The sequence below is a fragment of the Saccostrea echinata genome, unplaced genomic scaffold (assembly GCF_033153115.1).
Source record: "Saccostrea echinata isolate AGI-Se365-2 ecotype Australia unplaced genomic scaffold, CSIRO_AGI_Sech_v1 ptg000013l, whole genome shotgun sequence".
NCBI lineage: Eukaryota > Metazoa > Mollusca > Bivalvia > Ostreida > Ostreidae > Saccostrea > Saccostrea echinata.
In genome coordinates this window covers 671,217-694,356 of record NW_026889762.1, presented here as the reverse complement: position 1 = coordinate 694,356, position 23,140 = coordinate 671,217, and the positions used below count along the sequence as shown (strand labels likewise).

Below are 23,140 nucleotides of genomic sequence, written 5' to 3'. Positions count from 1 at the left end.
GTTGAACTTGACTTTCGACATACCGTTTGTCTTATCAAGAACTGCAAAAGGTAGGGATTAGACATTTTCCTCATATAAATCTACAGCAAGTTAAGTAAAATGCTACTGAGATTTTAAACGTGACCTTTGACCAACCTTAAAAAAAGATCATATATCGATGTAATCCTCTTTGAACCATGAAGGGTAGGTCAGAACCATTTGCTTTTCATTTCATAAGATATTGGAGTAACAATCCCTTGACCTCTTGACCTTTGCATTTGACCTATTTCAATTCCCCAATGTGCAATTTTAACTTCGTTATTTGAATCTTTTAATCAAATTATTCAAGGCCAATTTTTTTTTCGCAATTATTAAGAACAATTACAACAAGTGCGCTCTGTTTGAAATTTGATTTAATAAAAAGTTTAGATTCAAAGTAAATTGTCAGAATTTCTAACTTTTGACATTTCTGACCTTGGTCTTGTCAATGCGACCTTTAATTAGGTAATGCGATAATTGAGAAATACAGTTTTATATAAAGATATTCAATTTAAGACATAGACAAATATTAAATTGCATTTGTAACCAAGATCGGTGCAGGGTGTTGAACATTCTCTGGTCCATAGCAATTTCTGTGCTTCGTGTAATAATCTAATATTTTTCTCCGATTCAAAAGAACTTCCAAAACAAGATTTTTTTTTTCAGAAATATGTGTCATTGACCACGTCCCTTGATAAGAGTCATGTCACAATCAACCTCTGCCTCAAATACAGTTTTTTTTCTCCGAGTTAAAGTTGTTGCTGGTTTATTTTTTAAAATACTTTAGCATCTAGTGATCTTAAGTTTTCAAAAATAAAATTAGTGACTGGTAAAGACACACAGGCCTCCTGTGTATTGTGCACGGTCCTTTGAAATCTCTTCTTCTTCTTTTCAAGCGAAGGGCAGCTTTCTCACTTTGATTAAAAACGTGTGCGGGAGGGGGAGTCCACGCATCTACATGTATTTACAATTTAAAAACTGATAGAATTATGTCCTGCTTCCTTTAAAGTGCTTTCTCGGTTTCAAGGTAATTTAAAAAAAATGTTTGAATATAAATATAACAGTTAAACATGATACCAAAAAAAAAAAAAAAAAAAAAAAAAATGAAAAAAAAAAAAAAAATGACAAGACACTAATAAACAAATATTGTCAAGGATATCATACCGTGATTATTTGTTTTAAATATATTCTGCAATTATAGTTTAACACATTTAGTTCTCAATTGGATCGGATGCAGAACGTTTGCCCCACGTTTTATCTATCAGAATTACTAAGTCATATATCTACATTAATAAATAAATTAATATTTAAATAAAAAGACAGATTTTAAATACTCTTTAAGAAAAGATGTGTAACAATTAATAATGGAAAATATCTCGGTGTTTTTTTTTTTTATTTTGGATGGGATTTATATAATTTCTAGAACCAAAGGTTAAATTTAAAGCTGCAAATAATAAATTTTAGGTTCAAAATGCAAAGAAGAAGGTACGGTTTTACCTTTATTGTGCCCTAAAAATTTAATGTTTTCAAAAAGTTTTGAACCTGGCTTAAATATTAGTTGAGTATATGACTGTGATAAATCAGGAAAGAATATGGCATGAAGGAGTACCATTCTGGAAATATGACGTCATTAATTTGATGCATTTCTCTATTTTAAACAGAAAAACCCTCTAAATTACCCATTTCAAGGATTATTTTCCCTAAGAAGATAGTGTCCACAGCCGTCGCTCACTTGAATTTTCGAATATGTTGTGTAAAATTCTTTGAAAAATCACATATCTCAAAATCTTTGTGGGCGATTCCTGTGAACAATATTATCTGAAAGAAAATTCCATTAAAATTGGTGTCTTCTGCAAGTTTTTAAGAAAATACGGGAAAATGCACAAGTTTATAACGTCACAGTTAGAATTTAGAAGGCTATGTGAGAAAAATGATTTGTATGATTTATCTGCATGAAATTTCAAAGATTCAAAAAGCATGAGTTTTAATTTTTTACATCACTTTGAATTTTGAGAAAAACACAGGGCAAACTTTTTATTGAAACCGTTCCTTGTTCTTTGAAAAATTTAGACAAATATATGGTAGAAAACAACTAAAAAAACATTGTTTTTAAATGTGACTTTTTCCGGAAAATTGTTGTCTCATATAGGTCAAATCTTTTGATATTCCGAATAGATCCTTTCAAACTATTCTGACAATTTAATTTGTTTTGAGAGGCTGATGACATTTTCTCACGTTATTTCTGTTCTAAATCGTTCGTTGTCCAAACATTGGGAAATACAAGTGTACTTCTAACCATCCGCTAGTAACATGCTACAAATGTACCTTGCATAACAAGACGTTTTTCATAGCGACCAATAAAATCATGCACTTAAAAAATAAGGTTTTAACATTGAAACTAACAGAGAAAACGTATTTTAACCTTTTAAATTAATATAAATCATTCAGTTTAATAATATTTGTTTATAGATACCAATTATCATAAAACAATCAAAGTACACTTAATTTGGTTAAAAGGTCAAGTAGTACTTGACCACTCAGTGGACACATCAGTTTAAATATATCTTTATAAAATTATAATTACTTCCTTATAACCATTGAAAATTAATCCATCATTTAGAAAAATATCTTTTAAAAAATACACTGCAAAGCGAAGCATCCTATTGCAAAGAGCAAATCTATAAATCAAACAGCATTCGACATCGACCCGATGCAAATTACATCGCTTCCGTATCGCACAACATTAACTCACTCACTCAAACACACACACACGATTGCATTACTATATCCCCTCCAAATCCGTTGCGAGGGGCTAAAAATTTAAAATTGGTTCTCGGTGATTAATAATTTTTTTTACACGAGCATTCGTAACAAAAATATGTACGTGTATGTGTTCGTGTGTTTCAGCATGAGATTATTTAAGTTGCTTAATGCATTCTTCAGTCTTTCGAAATTGAATTTCTACACGTTGCTTGCTGCCCCCACACCCCCCCCCCCCCATGAAATTGCTTCCTATTCCTACGGACATGATGAAAAAAAAACCCACTTGAATAGAATATGCTGAATTCCTTCCTAATGGCCATTCTTTTCCTTTGATATACATGTATATGTTTAGAGAATAGTTTAACCGTTTTAACCAACTAGTTAAACACTGAAACCCAGCCCGTTAAAGTTGCTCAAGTCATGTAGATAGACATTAAACAATTTGATGATCATACAAAATGAGATTTCATGTAATTTTTATTTTTAAAAAGAAATCGCTCGTTTCATCGAGAAAATAGCGTGCTTTATTTTTTTTTCTTTGATTGGAAATGTAGAAAAATCAATCTCCGCCCTATAATTGAGAAGTTTGATTGGAACTCGTTTTAATTTGGTACGTATGTTTGCTTCTTCTTTTCCTGATGATGATAAAAACACCTGCATTACACACGCCACCTAGATTTGTAAAAATGACGACTATAGTGAGGAATTCCTCCGGAACTACCGCAAAATTTTGCCAAACACTCACGATACCCAGGGCCCACCACTGCACGAAAAATACCGCCACAAAGAGACTCATCATTTTGGCAGCGTTAAAAGATGGATCTAGAATTTGGGTTTCCCTTCCCAGTGTAGTTTTGAGATGTCTAGATTTTGTGTAGATTTTACACCACGTTGAGGTATAGAGTATTACGTTTACTACTAGTACAATCGTCATTGGAATGGTTGTAAAGAATATGCTGGCAAATGCTCCTTTTACGCCGTCAAAGTAACAACTGTGGACACAAAAATAGGATAAGTTAAACGGAAATCAAACATACAACACGTACATGTATCTTATGTTTTCAATTCAGATTTCAAATAAAAATAATAAAGCAAACTGGAAATTTCAAAAGAACCTTACTAAGATCCGGAAGGTCCGTAAAATCCCAAATTAACTGCGGACATTGATAACACAAAAGGTACACCAAAAGTATAAATCAGGAGTTTCCAGTCGTATCTGCCGAGTTTGAACTGTTTCTGTAGATAAATTAGACTAAAAGCATTGACAGCTGCTACATTGGTCATCAGAATCTGTGCCGAAACAAATTCGCCGATAAAGAAAGCATAAAACTCGCACAATTCCAAAGGATAGACGTGTTCCTTCGTAATAACCATCTGTAGATGATCCATGATGTGTGTCACATTGAAAAGGGCATCGCACAGCGACAGGTATACAACGAAACGCTCATTTCGCATCCAGGAGAAGAACGGTCGTGTCTGACTTCTGAATGACACGATTATAACAGTTGTTGCTGCTATAAGACTGAAGAAAATGCAACATAAAGCAGGTATATGTATGAAAAGAAACCAGTTCGAAGCAAGTCCCAGTACCTCCAAATCATAACCATCGTTCAGTACTTTTTTCACTATTTGTGTAACGTTCTCTGTAGATTTTGTTTTGGTGAAGCTTACAGTAGCGTTCAGATTCATTGCAATTAATGATTGACTATAATTTTTATCATTAATTAATTAAGATTAATGTTTTATTTTACAGAAAGTGGACATTTACATTTGCTGGATTTAGACTCCCTGGCTTTAGGAATAAATCTGAAAATGACCGAAAAAAATCAATCGTAAAAATTGATAAATGTAGACCTCTTTGAATATAATGATTTTAAGATAAACTTTTCATCAGGAAAGAAAAATATCAATGGTAATTATTTGTTACTATGTTTATTGTAACACCCTTTTTGAATACATTTTTTTATTATATGTATGTAATTATAATAATTCACTTACCAGATATACAACTATCGATATGATTTTAATAATTTTTTTTCTTGAAAATCGAAACTGATCCTAGGCTATATGCAGAAGTTCCTTTCCTGACATTCCGTTTCAAAATAAGCGCAGCAATAAAAATTCGATACTAAAATATTGCTTTTATTTAGACTTCCTGGTCACAAGAGGTTAATAAATCAGGTTTTGTATTTGCGTAGGGCGAATAATAAAATGATAATAAAGGGCATTTTTAAAAATGGAAGATTTTAACAAGGAAATTCTCTCGAAGATGATTACTAAAATAAGAATTATGTGGTTATAGTTTTTTATGATTGAATATTTCTGCCGCTTTTCTATAGGTATATGCAAATTAATTTTTATAAAGATGATGAATGTATGAGCATTTAAGGCAATACTAAGCGTACATTGTAATCATGCAAACGGTATGTCAACGTGAAATTCATTAAATATTTTAAACTTCCAATGCTGTACCACCTATGTCTATCTCAGGCGCGGATCCAGGAACTTTTTCCGGGGGGGGGGGGGGGGTCCATACCAGTCAAAACAAAATTCCTACCCAGGACAAATGCAAAAAAAAAAAAAAAAAAAAGGGGGGGTCTATGTTTTCTAGGGGGTCCAAAGTCATTTTTTTTTACCTGCTTCAGTAAATACATTTAATAGCTCTGCAAATTCGGGGGTGGGGGTGAGGGTGGGCGTCCTGACCCCCCGAACCCCCCCCCCCTCTAGATCCGCGCATGTAACTTCAGCTCTGAATTAACGATCCAGCAGCCATGAATGCCACAGTGAAGGTTAAATACTCATTTTACTTAATTAAGCTAAAAGGTTGCCTACTGCAACATATACGTATATCCATGAACAAAGAATCAAACGAAGAATCATTGGTGTAATATATTAATTTTGCAATGTATAACTTAGCCCCACCATGTAGTATGAACCCTGAACCTAAAGGCTATACGAATTACAGCTGAACACAATAATTTTCCAGGTTTATCGATGTCTCTAAGGCGTGTCTTTAAAGTACACGTAGATAAGAAATTTTTCAAAGATCATGATATTTAATTTTTTTAATACATGATCGAATAAGTCCCACTATTGGGCCAAAACAATTGACTAAGGGCCCATAGAATTTAACTATTCGGGATTATTATTCCAATGCAAGCAGTTCTCATGCTAGATTCCATAAATGAACAGGTAATTTTATCAATTAAATGGATTTTTTTTTATATACGATCAACGTATCGCCATCCAGACCCTAGAGACGGAAACCCTAATCCAGGGGAAATGCTCTTCACAATTTTGTTTTTGTTTTTACCATTATTATACAAACAATTAATTGTGATGGTTTAAGCAAAAATCCCGCTGCCCCAGGGAGGCAAGGATTATGAAATTTAAAAGTTTATATCCCCCTTTACATTTCAGATACCTAATACAAAGAAAAAGATGAACTTTCAAAGGAGAAGTTTAAAATGTTTAAAAGAAACTAAAAGTAGCTCATCAGGTACATAAATGACATCTTAAACATACTTAAAAATGCAATTTTGATTTTAACACTTGGAGTCACATGTATACCGATTTTTCATTCTTAGTAAGAATTCTAATCAACCCTAATTTGTCCATTTTTCTAGATGTTGAATGAAAATCCCCGGTTACTGACACTACCTAAAATGCGCACTTAAGATGAATTCACGAATGAAGATAGCGGTGTTTAAACAAAAAGTCCAATGTTTGTTTAAAAATTATCTGACCATGTAATCCTCAAGAGGGACCTGCTGATAGCGCGGTCCCCACAAACAGCGACCTCGGGGGGACAGAGAGAAGGGACTATGAAGTTTGACGATATTTTATATCACCTGGGGGAATTTGGGAGGTACCAGAAGAGACTGTATCTGCTGCTATGTCTTCCCGCCATCAGCGTCGCCTGCTTCATGATGGGGCTGGTACTTATTATGGAATCCCCCAAACACAGGTAACACATGCTCTCTCTCTCTCTCTCTTTTGTTTAGTTATAAGCTTCACTCAGACTTTTTTCCCCAAAAATTTATTTCTCTCTATTTATCTCTCTCTCTGTCTTTTGCTGAAATTGTTGGGAAGTTTTTAATTCATAATATACACATGTAAACAATAAAAAAGGAGTAAAAATATGAAATGTAAGTTCCTCCTCAATCGTCTTTTTTAAAAAACAATTATTGAAAAAAATTAAAAAAAAAAAAAAAGAAAATAAAAAAAAAGGAGAAAAGAAAACGATCGAACAAAAAAAGTTCATATCCTTTGTTGTTCTTGTAGAGTTTTAAAAAGCAGGAAAAAATAGTTGCATATGGGTGGTAACAATTAGATTTAGGTAGAAAACAATTCTTTAAGCATTTTAAATGTAATTAAGATTAATTTAGGAGTATATTCTTTTAATTAACAAGAAAAATATACAGTTTCTACGATGTAACCGAACTTTCGAGTAAGAGAGCCTTTGAATGAAAGAAAGTGACAAGACTAAATTGAACTTAACATTGAGATTTTTGCGAAAGAAAGAAAATTCAATAATAAGTAACATAAAAAATTGAATGATATTGAACTGCATAATTAAAACTGAATTTTTTCTTGTGCATTTTCCCGGCATTCAATGATTTGTCAATGAAAAAAAAGATTTTTCACTAGGCAATGCGAATTCAAGAAAACGTTCCTCACTCTTCGATAATTTCAAAGGAATTTATAAAAATTTTCTGTAACAAATTTTCAAGAAATTCTAAAAACTTTTCCTTTGATGAAAAGTTTATATCATTTCTTTATTCAAAAGTATTAGAGTTTTCTAATCAAGTCGTGCAGAAATAAAAACACAAAAATAATAAAAAACAAACCTAGTCGAATAAAAAAAATAGCATGATTTATATACAATGTTCTAAATCAAATATTTTTTGATGTATTCTAGATGATGTGTTCTAGAAAGGCACGAATTAAAGAAAGAATCATATTTCCATAAGTAAATAAAGCAGTTAGCAAGATAAAAAGCATTTTGTCGACCTCAAAATAAATAACTAAGGACTCTATTAGATTTGCGTTTACATGTGATTTTTTACACATACGCAGCTATAAACATAGAATATGTTAATTTTCGGCAGGTTTTAAGGATCGATGTTCTGGATTTTTTTATTTACTAAGCAATGAACAACGTTGTCAATTTTAAGTACACCTAAATATTGAGGTCGACCTGTCTTCTTTGTAAAATTGACCTCATAAAAGAATTCGACCTATATTTCCAACTTAAATTTATCTATTGACAGTTAAACTTGATAAAGAAGAAAAACTGGATTCTTGTCTCCAAAACCTTAACATTAAAAGCCAAAAGAAGAACTTTGAGATTCGTAATTATTAACAAAATCATAATGTTCTTAAAAAAAAGAAAGCGTATTCTTTTTTTTTTTTTTACTTTATGTTGATGTTATCGTATATATATAAATTAAGGAAACTTGAAATAGATTTTATACAGAGACCCCTTTTATTTTAAACGATGACATAGCAATTATATTTTTTATTAAAAAAAGGAGCAATAAAAAAACCCAGTGCAAAATAATTTAGAATACATAAGCAACAAATAAAAAACGAACAAACAAAAGCGGAAAAAAAGATATAAAAACGGGAAATAGACAAGATCAAACGACAAAACAGAAATTAGTAAGCACTTCCGGATTGTCTTGAATGCCAGGTTGTCCAAACATATTTATTCACAAGTAATTTCGACAATAAACAGTGGGACGGACAACTTCGGAATGGACATTTTTCTGAACTTACGCACTTATAAAGCTATCAACTTAAGCTTTTATTAAATTGTGTGTGTGTGTGGGGGGGGGGGGGTCTTAGTTCAACTTTGAAATAAAAAATACATTTTTTGTTAGTTCTTGGGATAATTAGACGCAAACATAAAAGTCCCTTGGGTAAACATTTACTTAGAATTCTCCCATAACCCCCAACCCCCCCCCCCCCCCAAAAAAAAAACCATATTGGGTTTAAAATTTTCCTCATAGGGAAAATTTACCCATAGAAACTATTGTGGGTTTCTTTAACCCACGTGTTGCTTATATTGTCAGGTGGGTTTTTTTACCCTATATTTCTTTATAAGGGGGTCAAAAAACCCACATGTCAATATTTATTTCCTGTATGAATATTCCTAAAACCCGTCTTTTTAAATGCAGCATTATCTCCTCTGTTATTTATTAACTTACACTAAATCGTTATTAAAAAAATTATTTTTCATTGATCAAAATAGATTTTGAGAAAAATCGAGATTTGGACATTCAGACATGATGTTGGAAGCCATGTTTTCAAGGCAACAAAAAAGACTTCATTCTTTCTTACCAGTAATGTAGATAACCAGATTTGATATAAGGAAACACATTACTAAGATTTAATAGAAGAAAACACATAATTAAGATTTCTTTCCCTGTTTCAGGTGTAAAATTTTGTCATACCCTAACGACACATATGAGATACAGAGCTCCTATCACCAAGATCTCATAAATCTGACCATTCCGAAATCTGATGACGAGACTTTGGACTACAGCCAATGCTATATGTATGTTAGAAATGACGCGGGAAATTCAAATTCGGCAAACTTTACCAAAGAGAAATGCACAGAATGGGTTTACGAGACCTCCGTCTTTAAGTCAACATTCACTTCAAAGGTAAAGGAAATGCTTATTTCAAAATATCTGTAATATAAAATCTCATTTAGATATACAAAAATACATGTATTAGTAAATCTTTTTTGGGGAAAAAGACCCATTTTCATATCGTAACGTAGTCATAGGGGATATTTCAAACAATGTCGGTATCTATTTCATTTCTATAAGAAATAAAAAAAAAGTACCCAAACTTTAACAAATCGATGAATTGAAAAAAAAAAAAATGCCGTTAATTATTTATGTATTGTTATTTTATATTACAATCAGGTATCATTTATAATCTTGCCATTTTTTAGACAAATTGAAACACTCAAGATACAGGCATTCACATGATATTTAAAGCTTAATCATTCATTTGTTCATTTATATGAAAAAAAAATAAGATTGTTCTGCAACGTATTGCATATCATTGGTATTTTTGAGTCCTACTTCAGGGAAACGCTTGTGATCTATTTTTAGATGAATCTAGTGTGTGACGATGCTTTACTTACATCTCACGCTAAGATGATATTCTACTTCGGAGTGCTGGTCGGTGATCTCGGGTTTGGGGTTCTCTCTGATATGTAAGTTACGTGCTGTCTCCACATGTTTATCTTTGAATCCAAATTTAAACTGTTTAGAAGACATATAAGTTAAAAAAATGTTACATACGTTAAGGAAGTCCAAACACTTCCTATTGAAGAGTTATAATTCCATGGTACTTTTATCATTTAGAGAGATCTGTCCTTTATTATACAGACCAATTTTTAATCAAGGTTTTCAAGCAGAAACCTGTATGATACAATTTTCTCGAAGTCAAAAAGAGATATATGCGATAATAGTGTATATTATTGATTTAACTGTTCTGTAACGTCATGAAAAAGTAACCCCCCCCCCCCATTTTTTTAAACATTCGGCTTTTTATCTGACATTTTACCCATTAGGTAGGGCTTGGAAAAAAAGTCATATGCTTTTGATTATTTAGAACAAAATGCATGTCTTTTAACATTGTTACCTCCTCACAAAAGAAAAAAAAATACTTTACACTTATCCGAAATATATTGTACACACATATTTAATTAGAATTTATAATTTCTTTTTTTTCTTAATTCGCTGATCATACTCGTATCCACAAAAAAGTTTGAATTCTCACAAGAAAAAAAAAAACGAATTTCTTTTCCATATTAGAACTTGACGTATGGACTCGCTTTCTCTCTGTTTACTTGTCTTTAATCCTAACAAAACGCAAAACAAATTCTAAAAAATGACACTCTACACTCTACCGCATATCATTTTTTTCACTTGAAGCATCGGCCGTAAGAAGGGGTTGTACTTGGCTTTTGTTATCCTGGTGGCCGCAGCCTTTGGCGTATGTTGGGCCCCGGAGTACATCAGTTTTGTCGTCCTAGAATTCATCATCGGGGCGGCCAACCACGGGGCCTTCATGATCTGTTGTGTGCTCGGTAAGAAAGTCTTGCGCCAGGAAAAATAAATTATCACCTTCAACAATACGTCAATATGTTTAGAATTATTTAGTTTCTATAGATATTTTCTATTTTAAGGGAAGTAACTCGTAAAAGGATTTTGTGTATTTTTGAACGAATAACATGTGCATATAGTCGCCCACGTGGCGCAGTGGTTAGAGCGTCTGCTTTAGAATCGCGGCGTAAGGAGTTGATCCTTACGTCGCTGGTTCGAATCCCACTGTGAGACGTGGAGAACGGTTCTTCGGATGAGACCGTATAAATCGAGGTCCCGTGTCGCAGTAGGTGCTGGCACGAAAAAGATCCATCACTGCTCAATGGCCGTAAGTGCCGAGTATAGGACAAAATTTGCAGCTCTCCACCGGCAAGTGGTGGCGTCTCCATATGAGTGAAAAATTCTCGAAAGGGACGTTAAACAACATACAAACAAACAAACATGTGCATATATTCTTAATTTCTATGATAAAAATATTTATATCGAATTTTACATGGTATTTCGTGAGGACTCACGGTAGACTTGTTTAATTTTTTTGTAATAAAATAAGGATTAAATTTGTAATTGTTATTTTGCTCATGACGCAATAATTTATTTAATCGAAGTGCTTTTACCGAATATCTTCAGGACCTTCCAGTTTAATGATGTACAACTTTAAGTTAAGAGAAAATAAATGAACACTAGATGTGATTTTGCTGTCATATACTTCTATGTGTATGATGACTGTACAAATTGACACGATAGTTTTTATAATTGTCGTGCTATGATATAATTTCTATCTATGTCGTGTCTTACAGGGCTGGAGATGGTGGGACCCTCCAAGCGTGTTTGGGCGGGGATCGTGATTCACGTGTTCTTCACCATTGGACTGCTATATTTAGCAGGCGTGGGGTACCTTCTGAGGGACTGGCAGTATATCAGTATAGCAGTTGCGGCGCCCTGCGCTCTCTACCTGTCCTACTGGTGGTAAAGTATAAATGATAAATATTTCAAAAGAAAACTACTGAAAACGTAACCAAATATATTTCAAGTGAAATTATTAATCTTTTGAATTTTTACAATTTCAGAGCTTATAAACGTTGTAAAAGTTCATTTTTTTGAGTTATTCTTACATAATGTTGATACATGGAAGAAGAAATATAAATTTGGAAGGAAATTTTGTTTAACCGCGGTTATCGTTTTTATCCATCTTTATTTTCTTTTGCATACAGTGTATGTAGACAATTTGCCTATTCCATTAACCTTAATAGTAAAATATAAAAATCGCCACGTCCAGTTTTCTCTCTTCCTACATACATGTATATAGCGACCAAAAATACACATAAACGAGGTGCAATGTAGTTCTATTTAAATTCCTTACGCTTTCTTTTTTTATCTCCTAACCTTGACCTTCACCAGGTTTGTCCCAGAGTCGCCCCGATGGCTGATAAGTCAAGGGAGACAATCAGACGCTGATATCATCATACGTAAAGTAGCAAAGGTCAACAAGGTCAACATCGACGACAAACTTCTAAAGGTCACAAAGGAGGACACACAATCAACAGAGGGGCGGATCTGGCATTTGTTCAGTCACAGGGTCTTACTTATTCGAACACTCATTCTATATTTCAATTGGTAAGTGTACAAACTCAATACGAATTTGCTTCAATATTGCACATTTCCGGGGAGAAGTTAGGACTAAATGAAACCGATGTTACATTACACGTATAATTGCTTTTAAATTCTGTATTCTTTTATATCTAAATAAAAGGCGAGTGAAAAAGCCATCAAATTTACTCATACCATAAATTTTGATTAACATAGCATAAATTATGGCATATTTTGGTTTGTTTGCCTTTTAAGGGCCGTAGTATCGATGATGTATAATGTAGCATATTTTGGTTTGTATGCCTTTTAAGGGCCGTAGTATTGATGATGTATAATATGGCATATTTTGGTTTGTTTGCGTTTTAAGGGCCATAGTATCGATGATGTATGATATGGCATATTTTGGTTTGTTTGCGTTTTAAGGGCTGTAGTATCGATGATGTATAATATGGCATATTTTGGTTTGTTTGCCTTTTAAGGGCCGTAGTATCGATGATGTATAATATGGCATATTTTGGTTTGTTTGCCTTTTAAGGGCCGTAGTATCGATGATGTACTACGGAGTCACAATGCATGCTGGGAATATGGGCGGGGACTTCTATCTGAACTTCTTTCTATTGGCCGTGGTGGAGTTTCCTGCCTCCGCCCTCTCTGTTTTCCTCCTGGACAAAATTGGAAGAAAGAAGCTTCATTGTGCCTTTATGGTAGTGGGTGGCCTGGCCTGTCTATCCACCATATTTTCTGTCTTATTCGGAGACGAATGTAAGTTCTCCATTTTCAAGTCCTTAAGTTTACTAGACAGATTTCCATTTTGAAAAAAAAAAGAATTTAATATTCATCTTTAATGTTCATTTTAAGAGCTAAATACTTTTTGATGCATATTCAAATTCTAATTAAATTACTTGCATCACACATCAATATAATAAATGATCCACATTTCCAACAGCTCTTCAGCCCATAACACTTACACTAGCCATTATCGGGAAGATTGGATCCTCCGGTGCGTTTGGTGTGGTCTATGTTTTCTCAGCGGAGTTGTTTCCTACAGTAGTGCGAAATGCGGGTATGGGTTCGAGTTCCTGCATCGCAAGGATAGGCGGCATGCTAGCTCCCTATGTCGCCTCATCGGTAAAATCACTGCATTATCCCAAAACTGATAAGCAACGAGAATATCAACCCTAGCAGGAAAAGTAGCTTCGCACTTTATAAAGTGTAAACTGTCCCAACCCAGTTTATACCGTATAAATTGGGTACATAATTATATAGCTATTAGATTCATTCCTTAAATAAAATTCTTTAATGCACAGATGGAATTAAAGAAAAAAAAAGTACTGATCAAAAGGAAAACAAACAACAGTTAAACAGATTATTAAATTCTTATAAACCTTAGACACATTAACAAATGATATTGAAATAGACTAAATTGCTGAATTGGAGAACCCAATGGATGGACAACCTGAAATATGTATAAACTGAAAGAACATTACTCACATATATGTGCTTACCGTATCTTTACCTAATTTGTTGGCTTTATTCTAAATAAACGTAATTAAAATGTTGACCATTTTGTCAAGAAGTACACAGGTAACCATTTTAGCAAACCTATAGGGTGACGATACGCTACTTTTCTGTTTTCATCCCTGTCAGATTTAGCCTTAAATCTGCTAAGGGGACATCAAAAGAGAAGACGAGCGGGTCGTCACTCTTGGTTAGCGAAGAACGTAAGAAACAGTAAAAAATCTTCATTTTTTTCGTCAGATACTTTGTCAATTAGTCAATACTTTCAAATATAAATATTTCAGAATTTGAAATGTTATCAAACTCTATCCAAGAGTTGATTTTTTTTTTTTAAACTTTCGATCGCTTTGTTTAAATGAAGCTATGATAAATGTATTTTTCAGGGCGACTTAGTTGGGGGTAAATTTGGGCAGGCTCTTCCATTGGTTATTTTTGGTGCTACCTCAGTGGCTGCGGGACTGCTTTGTTTACTACTACCGGAAACTCTGAACAAAACTTTACCAGAAACCATAGAAGACGGTGTAAAGTTTGGCAGGTAAATAGCAAATCTTTATTTCAGAATGTTTCAGTGGCATTTAAAAATGCAAATACTCATTCTTTTTATTTCCATAAAGGTCTATTATAAGTTGTCAAAGCAGGAACAGGTAAAAGTGCCCTTGGTTGTTACAAGTAAATATAATATAAATATAAGTTTTACATAAAAAAGAAAACAAAAAGTCTGGAGGGGGTTTAATTTTTTTTCTTCTCCAAAGAATATAGAATGATTGCATAAAATTTTATGAAAAAAAAAGTTTTCATTTGTTATTAAAGATTATAACTTAAGGAACCAGGCCATGAACAAACATTTAATTGCATGACATTTTGTTCAAATAGGTCATATAAGCGTCATATAGAATTACTCATTTTTTTATACAGTGAACCAGAGCTTAAATTAAGCTTTACAAGGTTTATCATCCCTCCCTTTATTCAAACAAAATTTGGCTTTGAAGCTTACATCTATAGGTCAATTTAACAATTTTATAAATGAAAAGTTCTTAGCGTAGCCGTTTATCAGAGTAGGAGTTATCCCTCTTATCAGAGAGTAAATGAACCTTAATTTTTCAGACCTAAGTGAGTAAAGGAGCACTGAACACGTTTTTGTTTCTTTCTTTTTACACTACAAGTGTATTCTAATTGCGCTGGTTTTTTCTAACTCGTATATGTATAAATATTTTTTTACAGATCAAAAGACCCACAAAAGACAGAATATGATGTTTCTAAATCAACTAAACTCTGAAGGAATGGAATATGTAGGCAGCCTGTGTACAACTTATACAAAAATTACATATATATTTATAGAAATAAAACAGAATCAAAACATGGCCTTTGAAATCAGGTTGTATTGAGAGATTTGTGCTAAAAAATGTATTATATTTTCATATAAATAAATTATGGTTGAAGTGCACATTTATTGTAATTTTTTCTGTGAAATGAATATTTAAAAAAAATGATAGTAATTACAAAGAGGTCGTTAATCTAAGCTGATTAAAATTGGAATATAATTAAACTAATTTAAGCTATCTAATAAAAATAGGGAAAACCCTAAAACAAATTAGTTTCAATTTCTGATGTTAAATAGTTAAGAATCAGCAGACATTTGGTTATTTAAATTATCACATTTTTTTCTACATTTTTTTTTTAAAGTATCAAATATGCGTCACTCACTTAGAGGAAAGTGCCCCGGCCTCAGGTCAATAAACTGAAAATAGACTTAAGGTCAAAATTTGATTTTGAATATCTTGAGGTATATTCATCATTATGTGCTTTAAATTTTGCAGATTCGCATGATATTGTAATTCAAACATATACACTTGTAATAAAAATTTTGTTTCATTTCCAAAATTATTTTAAACGCTATATTGATTTGAGATTTTGACTTAAGTCTGTGCTCAGTGCTCAGTGTATGGCCATGGGGCTTGATTTAACCAAAGGATGTTCTGGTACAGGATTTTTCCCATGGAGGGGGACCATACCCAGCTGCAGTCCAAAAAGAAAAAAAAAACATCGTGGGAAAAATGTTTGTCAAATCTTTCACCTTCCAAAAATCTATTTTTGGTTACTTTACTTGACAAAATTTTTAAACTGAAAATGCGGGAGGTCGGGGAAGGGGTTTGGGTTCCTCACCCTTCCTCTTTCTGTTCTTGCATGAGAGACGAAAATATACGCTCATATTTATACTTGCATCTTCATTTAAAATTTAGGATTATTTATTTTAGTGAAAATACTTTAAAATAATACCCCCGGTATCAATGATTGTGATATATAAAAGAGAACCATTGCCGTTTGAATATAATGTTACATAAATATTAATGTAAAAGAGAACAAGAAAAATCACAGGAGTTGGGGGGGGGGGGGGTAAAGGATATAAATTTATGTATACACATTGAAACTTCTTTTTCTGTGACGTGGTGGAAATAGTCTCAACTTACAAGTACAAATTTATATACACTGTATACATGAACCTCACAGGTACACTGTAAAAAACTGTTATCAATACATATGTTAAGTACTTAATATATATGATTAGCTTTCACGATAAGTTCAAAGAAATACACATTACTTTGAGAATTCAGGGGATTTTTTATGAGCATTTTCAATTATTCAACGCCTGATTTTCAGAACCTGAGGATCGAACTACCTTATACGTATGTTATATTGTACATAAATGCATGGTATGGTTATCTAATTATACATGTCAAGAAGAGTCGGGAAAAAATTGAATTTCTTCTATTTATCAATGAAAATGAAATACATTATTTGTGAATATCTTTAAACATACAGATAAATCAGTTGTTTTATACCACAACATACTTAAACCCTTTGAACTGGTCATCACATAAATGCAAAGTTAATTTCATAATTTTTTTTTTTAATTTCAAAAACTAAAATTGCTTACTGACTTTTTTTTCACACGTTTTATTAGATACTCACACTATAGAGAGAGAGAGAGAGAGAGAGAGAGAGAGATTCACATTTCTCATGTACAGTGATGCATGAAGAGGATTAAGTACTAAGTATACTGTAGATTCATAGTAAAACAATGACAGTGTTGGTTGATGACGTGAATCATTATATCTTGATTAGGTCGTATGAGTCTACATCTAATATTTAATTGTAAACAGCTATATCCAGGTTTGGATTATTTAGTCTATTCCGGAAGTAGTTCATTGCCTTAAACATTCTGTGTAATACATGTATAGAAGCCGGATCTTACTGTAATTATTAGATGATGTGTATTTGTAATGTCACTAAGCTGATTTGTTTATCATTTTCCCGTTTGTTCTTTCGAAATAAACTGGAGATATGTTGATTTGGCGTGAGGATATATTTCTACTGCTGATGATTTTCACAATAGGTAAGTCGTTACATCCTATCCGTGTAATTAGGAATATTCAGAATAGTTAGCGTTTATGTAATTCATCAAAAAATATTTTATTAGAAAAAAAGAGGATAAGGATTCAGCAGAGAATTCATACATTAAATAGGAAGGTTGTTAGGAAAGTTCACGGACACAATCATTTACGGAAAATCTATTGTGTACTTTGAAGAATGACATATGTCTGGTAAATTTTTTTTGTTTAAATGTATGTAAAAAAAACAGGTTAATTTACTAAAATTTTAAAAATATACAATGACTTTTACCGTGCGGTCATAGGAATTTGACGTTAGCTGACGTGACAACCTGATTCCACACCTGTTCACAGACACTTGGGGTATGGAACCTCCCCCCCCCCCTTTCCATTTTTTTTTCTTTTTTGTATAAATCTGGGGTCGAGTCATCTTTTTCCAGTTTTTGTATTCTAATATGCACTATATGTTATCAATTATGTAACTGTTTTTAAATATTTTAAATATATCGTTTTCGACTGATACATACGTATCAGTCGAAAACAATATATTTAAAAACAGCTTATAGAGACAAAAAAGTTACCTTATTGATAACATATAGTGCATATTAGAATACAACGACTGGAAAAAGATGACTCGACACCAGATTTAAAAAGAAAAAAAAATGGAAAGGGGGGGGGGGTCCTTAAATCTCTCATTTCTAGAGACTTTTCATGTCCTGTTACTTTTTTCCTAAAATTTCCTTTGTGGCGTATTGGATATTGGTGAGATTTTAACATCAATATCTACGTATTTAAGTGATCAGGTATGGAAACAATGCAAAATCCATATGCGCAACGTCCATGCTATAAGCGAAATATTAGGGTATCGCAAGAGTTAATCACAAAAATGTCAATCCTTCCATTCTTGAAGGCAGTCCCCAGCAGCATCAAAAGGCATTTTAGTCTCTTTCGGACATGTTCTGTCTGCACACAATGACATTTTTTTAAAAAGACATTTGTTTTAGTATTCAATTTATTTATTGACAAAAAGACATTCAATGACGTTGTCGTTCTTTACTTTGTTTTTACGTATTAATCATCTACAATTAGCGATAGAACAGTCATATCCCCTCCAACTTCAATCAAATTTTCGCCAAATGACGTTTTACGAATTTTGTAGCGACAGGTGCAACAAAAATAACAACAAAAAAGTCTATTCAAGGTAAACTTCCGAAAAAGTGACAAGAGAAAAATTTTTAAAATCATATAATGCTGTCAAAGAAATAAATAAAATGGAGCGATTTTTATAGAATTATTTTTTGTAATTTAAAAAAAAAGCAAATGCCCTGTAAGACTAACATACATTCTAGATTTCACGAAAAGTCATTTAAAAATAAAGGATCATGAATACAATCATTTCTTTTCTAGACAAAGTCCAAGGAAGGTATGAAATAAAATTATCCACACCAAACTCGTACAAATACCGCTATTTGACTGAGTACGGAATTCCCATCACGAACTCAACATCTCTGACGTTCCAAGTTCAAGCTTGCAATGACGCTCACGTGGCTTTGAGATCTTCCGGAAGACGACCACTGGAAATCGTTCTCGGGGGATGGGACAACTCACGATCCTGTTTCCGGACTCGGGTTCAGGGGTCATGCCGGACAGAGCATCGTGGAGCGATTCTGGACTGCCAGAACTTTCAGACGTTTTGGGTCAGCTGGGGTAACCAACAGATAAATGTAGGCAAACAGGACGCGGGGATAGGAGACAGCATTCTCAGTTTCAGTCTTAGACGACCACTTTCTGATGTAGAAATAGGAATTTCCACCGGATTTGGGGCATCAGGATTATGGATTTTCAAAGGTTCTATTGCATGTATTCGCTAAAGTATTTCTTAATTATAATATCGGTGTTGAAATCAAACGTACAATCCTGCTAGAACTTTGTGCAAAAGTATGTATACTGTGCCGATAATTTCACTTCAAATTCACTGTCCATGCTATCTTGCTCATGGAAACTGATCCCAATAATTTAAGAAAAAAGGGATTAAATAATTTTTAAAAATTCATCTTTGTATTTGTTTGTTTGTTTGTTTTTTTTTGGGGGGGGGGGGGATTGTGGCTATAAAACAGTAGTTTTATTTATTAAAATACCATTAATGCTTATATGGATTCAAAGTATGGCCAGGCTGTTTTCTTGATTTGCTCAGCCTCTCTAACCTGAAAAAGTATGATATCTTTCATATTTGATTTATCAATGTGCGGATAAATGTTTTTTTTTTCAGACCCCAGGTCGACTACAGAAAGTCCCACAACTACAACGACAACAAAACGTCCATTATCGTCAAGTAATTTGTTTATTTATTTTAAAGAGACAGAATTAAATAATCCTGTATCAAGTCAGTGCTTCAGACATTCTAAAAATTATAATTTTACATTGAAAAGATTGCACATATTCAAATTGATCATGATTTAAATTTTTCAATTATATTTACCTAAATTTCAAACACCTTTTTTGTATTAACACTCAATATCAGATATTCGGTTACTATTAATCTTGCATTCAAGTATGTACAACATTCAACTTCAATAATAACATTTAGGCTATACCATTATGAAGTACTCTTAATGAAGCCAATTTTCTTTATTTTGTTATACATGTACATTACAGCTAATGTCCAGCTGGCCCCAGTGGTACAGGAAGTTTCAGAGGGCGGAAGTAGTAACGTCAGTGTAGCGGTCACTACTGGGATACTATCGGTCATCGCTGTGGTCTTAGTCGGGGTCTTTATATGGAGAAAGTATCGGAGACCACGAGGTTTGTAGTCGGATAATTGAAACCTTAATCAAAATTTACAAAAGCCATTCAAAAGTCTATATCAACCATAACTGTTATCTTTATAGTGAGATTTATAATAATGACGTCATTAAGCGTACTTTATATCTTTTAAAATTATTTCTAATGACTAGGGGATTTTGAATAGATTGGTAATAACTTTCTTTTAATTTGGCTTTAATGGAAATGATTTATATCCAACAACTAGGAGTATGGGTAAGCAATGTAGATTAAACCATTCACATAATTAAAATAGTACAAAAACTAGTTTTCTTAAACAATTCCTTAGTTTTCCTTAAAAATTTGTAAAATCACTACAAATGATTTGCCTAAAACCGAAACTTTTACATCTAGTTAAGTATCATTCAATACAGGGACGTAGCATCGTTTCTTGGAAGTGCGGGGGGGGGGGGGGGCAGCAAAAGAAAAAAAAATCTTTTTAAAAAAAAAAAAAACTTGACAAGCAAAAGTTATCCAAACTCGAAAATCCTATTTCGTAGGGGGGTTGGGGTGTAGGTTCCAACTTTTTTCACTACCGAATTTTATTCATACACTACTTCAAAACCCTTATTTGACTATAATGCAACAAAAAGTGAAGGGAGGGGGCAACCGGCCTTTCAATGAACATTCCAATAATACCATATAAATAGAATTTTTAGAGAGGTTTCAATTTTGGCATTATATTAGCAAGAGTTTTGAGATCGCTAAAATTGGAATATCGCTAACAATTTACATGTATACCGTATCACTCGTTGTAGATATCTCTCTTGACATTATAAAATCGCTAAATCTACTTTTCGCTAAAAATATATAATAATTTTTTTTTAGATAAATCGCTAGATCTGCGTCTCGATAAAAATGCCGCTTGTATGGTAAAAAAAAGTGGGGAAAAACTGAGGGACCAGCCCCTCTCCCTCCGGGCCCCACTGCTACGTGCCTGCAATAAATATCTTATTTAAATTATAAACCTATACACTGTATTATGGATGTATTCAGACAGTTCACAAATAGACCATACATTGTACCTAATATACTTATCCGATATATAAGTCATACAGTTTATTGGTGTGTCTTCATTATGCTTTCATATTGTATGCCAGTCTAACGCTCAATCACATGATCATTTGCAGGTCAGGGTTCTAACATAGGATTACAGAATCCGATGTTTAATGCAAAGGAAATGAATACGTACGAGATCATCCGAAGGTCACATCCGGAAGTTAACATGTACGCCGATTTAAACCCTCTGGACGTCACAAAAATTCAAGACAGTGCCGTATATTATGACACAGCTAAGCCTTTCGACGAAAATAATATGTACTTGCCTATACAGGAATATTCAAACGGGGACAATTCCAGAGATACCCGAAATTCACGAATTTCTCGGATGTTTAGTCATACTGATTATGACGTCATACCAGCCATGGAATACCAAAGTGCCAAAGTGGGACAACAGAGATATGTAGTAGATGACACGTATCTGGTGCCCAGACCATCCATGAAGAAACATTAAAGCTATTGATGAATTTATTTTTTCTCATAGTTCTCGCAATGAAGCGAGTTTTAATACAACAGATGCCAAAATGCTCATAAGAAATAAGAAGTAATTTCTTACATACTTTTCGATTTAATTTTTCTCGACAATCTGTTCAGCTTATTAATGAATAAATAAATTCTTTTTATAGGACATTGCACTGATATTGGAGAAAACAAATCTGCCTTAATTTTACTCATAAGCCCAATTCTCTCAAAGTGTGTAAATGTGATAATTCTGTGATGCGTTCACGAGCTAGCAAACTATGTAAAAATCAGTATTTACTTGGCAATTTCCAACTGCTATAGAAATACTTGCTATGTTGGTCCGTTTGGTCCAAAATTAAAATCTAGGCTTTTTGCATCATTGACAGTGCTTTTTCAATAAAATGGAATTAATATATTTACGCATCTTCTCACTGGTCATTTGCAAAATTATTTTGTTAAAATACATTCTGATTGTACACAAAAGTACTCTGAAGTTGATATTGAAAAGATGCTTGAGTTACTGATTGACAATATCTATGTATCTTTTAGAGACAAGGTCTTCCAACAATTTGTCGGAATTTCTATGGGTATCAATTGCGCCTCGTTATTAGCAGACCTATTTTTGTAATTATATAAAGCATAGTTTATTCAAAATTGTATACATTAGAAGAAGAAAACACTTGATGACCGTCAAAGCCCGCCCTTCCCCCAGGGCGTCATGATTTAAACAGACTTGAATTTACCCAAGGATGCTCACAATAAAATGTGAATCATGACTTTGATGTTTTTGAGAAGAAGAATTTTCAAGATCTCCCTATGTATTCCTATGTAAAATTTTGATTTTCCATAGTGTCCCTATCCTTCCCCTTGGAGTCATGATTTGAACAAATTGAATCGACGCTATCTAATGATGCTTCCATACAAATATGATTATGATTTTTGTAATCTCGGTGATATTCGTCGAAACTAAAAAAAAATGTACTGAAGTCTATTTCGAATCTCATGGCAGTGCGACACAAAGTCCGAACTTTGATCGCTTGTTTCGATCTGAATGGGTTGAATTGTACTTCCTGCCCGATTCAACTTTTCCTTTTTGACTTCCTTTTACTACTACTATTTATCTTTGTTCAACTTTTACTATAATTTGCTATAGAATTAACCATAGTACTAAGTATTTGAAGCAGACTATTCTTGACCTTGACTGGAACTCTTCAGCTCTTCCGTGTCGAAGGTTTCAACAAATATGTCAGAGCTATGAAAAATCAACAACTTGATTATGGGTGGGATTTAATCCTTTTAAAGGTAAGAAATGAACTTTTTTTGACAAGGAGTTAAAAGGATGTCCAAAGCAAAAAGCTGAAGCGGGCATTTGTGTCGCAATGGTCTGAGATTTAG

At 33.1% G+C, this 23,140-nt stretch overlaps 3 protein-coding genes across 3 annotated transcripts; 2 read left to right on the top strand and 1 right to left on the bottom strand.

Annotated features, from left to right (window-relative positions):
• Positions 1-3,352: 3,352 nt before the first annotated feature.
• On the bottom strand, positions 3,353-4,470 carry LOC133186214 (uncharacterized). Its single transcript, XM_061321447.1, has 2 exons — positions 3,902-4,470; positions 3,353-3,773 (listed from the first exon to the last, which is right to left on the bottom strand). Exons 1-2 carry the CDS (start codon positions 4,468-4,470, stop codon positions 3,353-3,355), a joined length of 990 nt encoding a protein of 329 aa, XP_061177431.1.
• Positions 4,471-6,537: 2,067 nt separating this feature from the next.
• Positions 6,538-15,370, top strand: LOC133186412 (organic cation transporter protein-like). Its single transcript, XM_061321668.1, has 10 exons — positions 6,538-6,748; positions 9,221-9,452; positions 9,912-10,015; positions 10,740-10,894; positions 11,708-11,876; positions 12,309-12,524; positions 13,033-13,259; positions 13,444-13,625; positions 14,399-14,550; positions 15,237-15,370. The coding sequence occupies exons 1-10, from the start codon at positions 6,606-6,608 to the stop codon at positions 15,289-15,291; spliced, it is 1,635 nt and encodes a 544-aa protein (XP_061177652.1). The 5' UTR covers positions 6,538-6,605; the 3' UTR covers positions 15,292-15,370.
• A 1,952-nt stretch (positions 15,371-17,322) lies between these two features.
• LOC133186411 (uncharacterized) lies at positions 17,323-21,750 on the top strand. The gene is made up of 5 exons (XM_061321667.1): positions 17,323-17,409; positions 18,812-19,252; positions 19,674-19,736; positions 20,060-20,206; positions 21,355-21,750. Exons 1-5 carry the CDS (start codon positions 17,358-17,360, stop codon positions 21,735-21,737), a joined length of 1,086 nt encoding a protein of 361 aa, XP_061177651.1. The 5' UTR covers positions 17,323-17,357; the 3' UTR covers positions 21,738-21,750.
• Positions 21,751-23,140: the final 1,390 nt, after the last annotated feature.